Source organism: Macrobrachium rosenbergii, chromosome 53, assembly GCF_040412425.1.
Source record: "Macrobrachium rosenbergii isolate ZJJX-2024 chromosome 53, ASM4041242v1, whole genome shotgun sequence".
Classification (NCBI taxonomy): Eukaryota; Metazoa; Arthropoda; class Malacostraca; order Decapoda; family Palaemonidae; genus Macrobrachium; species Macrobrachium rosenbergii.
In genome coordinates this window covers 12,840,324-12,842,823 of record NC_089793.1, presented here as the reverse complement: position 1 = coordinate 12,842,823, position 2,500 = coordinate 12,840,324, and the positions used below count along the sequence as shown (strand labels likewise).

General features: G+C 39.4%; 1 protein-coding gene across 10 annotated transcripts in view; it reads right to left on the bottom strand.

The window, feature by feature from the left end:
• Nucleotides 1–2,500, bottom strand: part of homer (protein) — a 351,701-nt gene that overhangs the window by 256,511 nt on the left and 92,690 nt on the right. For 4 of the 10 annotated variants that reach the window (XM_067096690.1, XM_067096691.1, XM_067096702.1 and 1 more), the window contains exon 2: nt 1,855–2,500. This exon is cut by the window's right edge and continues 466 nt beyond it. The exons of the other annotated variants lie outside the window; for them this stretch is intronic. In XM_067096690.1, coding sequence (XP_066952791.1) covers nt 1,855–1,937 — 83 coding nt within the window. In that variant the 5' untranslated portion in view covers nt 1,938–2,500. The remainder of the gene's footprint in view (nt 1–1,854) is intronic. 10 annotated transcript variants of the gene reach the window in all.

The window sequence follows — 2,500 nt, the reverse complement described above, 5'->3', positions numbered from 1 at the left end:
GAGACTTGAATTTCACGAACGGTTAATAAACTTATCCTATTATCTTACAGGAATGACTGACTGACGAGAGAGAGAGAGAGAGAGAGAGAGAGAGAGAGAGAGAGAGAGAGAGAGAGAGAGAGAGAGAGAGAGAGAGAGAGAGAGAGCTGTACAACGAAGCGACCCACAAAATATCAGTTCAAGGAAATGCCACAATTAGCCAAATGATCATAATAATCATGACCAGTTTTTACCCATGAGTGAAAAATATCATACCGCTTCGGTCACTAATGAAATGGCGTGTGAATTCTTGCCCAAAATTTACTTCATTATCTCAGCATGCATGATCGTCATAACCAATGCCAATGAAACTACATTTGTGATAATGCAGAGGGTTTAAAGCAATGTGTGTTTTCATTGCAACTTTACAAACAGTCCAACTTTTTCAATCTCCCTCGCCTCAATGTCATGTAAGCAAACCCGAAGGACCTCGGGAACACGTGACTGGCATCTGGCTCAGGCTGAAAAAGATTAAACTGATTTTTTTAAAAGATATTCTGTAGCGATAAATTTTCCTTTGGAAGCTGAAGGCGAATATTTAGACTGTATAAACATCTACTCTCTTTAAGTCAAGTTTGGATGCCTTATAATTCAGCTCTATGGAATCTACGACTGTTGCTTATATTTCAACAATGTCTAAATCCCTTCAAGTATACAGAATGAATACTTTCAAATTCCAAATCTAAAGATAACGATAAATGAATAAAAATAAAGTGAAAAAAAAAAAGACTTACGGCGCGCGCGAGGTTTCCTTTCACATCCTTATTTAAAAAACAGAACAAAATTCGACAAATTATCATAGAGTTGAGACAAAATTACCTAAATTATCTGATACCAGAATCAACCCGATGTCTATGCTACGATAAATGTTATTTAATCGCAATTAAAATCTCACCACCTCTCTCTCTCTCTCTCTCTCTCTCTCTCTCTCTCTCGTACCCAGTTACCCAAATGTCCTCTTTTTTCCCAAGGCACTGTTTTCTTTCAAGACGGATCACAAGATGATGACAGGTTCAGAACTTTACAAAAGCCACTTGGAAGACCATAATACGAAAGGCCGCTGAAAAGGAAAACAGTTTAAGCAAAAGATTTTCATAGAATCTTAAGACATTTTTACCTCTCTCTAAGTTGGCTGAAGGCAAGTATACACATTTCATATGGGACAAATAATGAGTACTGCAATGTTTGCTTGGTTCCCCTGAATGCCAGCTATTTGCTCTTTGAATACCCTCAGGCTTGCGGAATTGAGAAACCGCTTCCTCTCTTGAATGCCAGGATGAGGATGGCAAATATCTTATTAGTAAGGCACTTGGAAAGGACGTTCTTTAGTGAGTAAAACTTCAAAAGAAGGAGAAAGGGATGGCAGTCTACGTAGAGGGCATGAAAGCGAGAACGTACTGTCGATGAGCCTTTTCCTTAGGCATAAGCAACAACAGGGTGCTGTGAAATTAATTCTTTTAAATATGGGTTTCATTACTGAGTCATCACTTAAAGAATATGATGTTAGAGGGAATGCTATTGGTAGATTATAATATACATACATACACACACACACACACACACACATATATATATACATATATATATATATATATATATATATATATATATATATATATATATATATATATATATATAATGATTGTGTGCATATCACAATCATCTAACCTAAACTTTCCAAAGCACGGGCAAACCATGGCCATTCTGAAATTACTTACACTTATTTCTATAATATTCACTGAAAGCTGAAATTCAAATTAACGAAGTCACACATTAACCAAATACCAAAGTAATGTGGAGGAATGGGTCACTTACCTTTTCTTTCCCAGCAGGAGACTGCATAAATACAGCTGCTGCAATTGCTCCGACGTCAGTTCGCCCGTCCCAGACATGGTCATTGTGGCACATCCCCGGATCTTCGATCCCCCCAAAACCTTTGAGTTCTTGCTTAAGCGACTTAAAGAAAGAACAATTAACAATGGGGTCCTGCCTCACTCGAGAGCGAGCACGCGTGAGGAGAACGACTGCAAACAACAACAAGGACGACGATCAAGGCAACAAGCGCAGTACACAAAAAATGCCGAGAGTGTCACGGGATTCCAGGGTCCTTGCCCGACGGGCAGGGTTCGTGTGTGTGTGTGTGTGTGTGTGTTTGAGTGTGTCTGGGGCACACTCAAAGGGCTCCTAAAGGCACAGACAGTTTGTGAGTTAAGGCAAAGGCGTTCGCTGAAGACCACGAAGAAAGGCAGGAGATTGATCCTAAGACAAGCTGGCAAGCGAAGGCGGAAGCTACTGTGAAAAGGCTTGTTTTTCTTCTTCTTCTTCTTCTTCTTCTTTTACAAACCTATGTAAGAAGTTTCACCAATGACTTCATTCCGCCTTGATTTCGTGATGTTTTCAAGGCTGTTTGGCAACATTTAAAAGACAGTTGCTGGAGACTTCACAAGCACAGAAATAAACG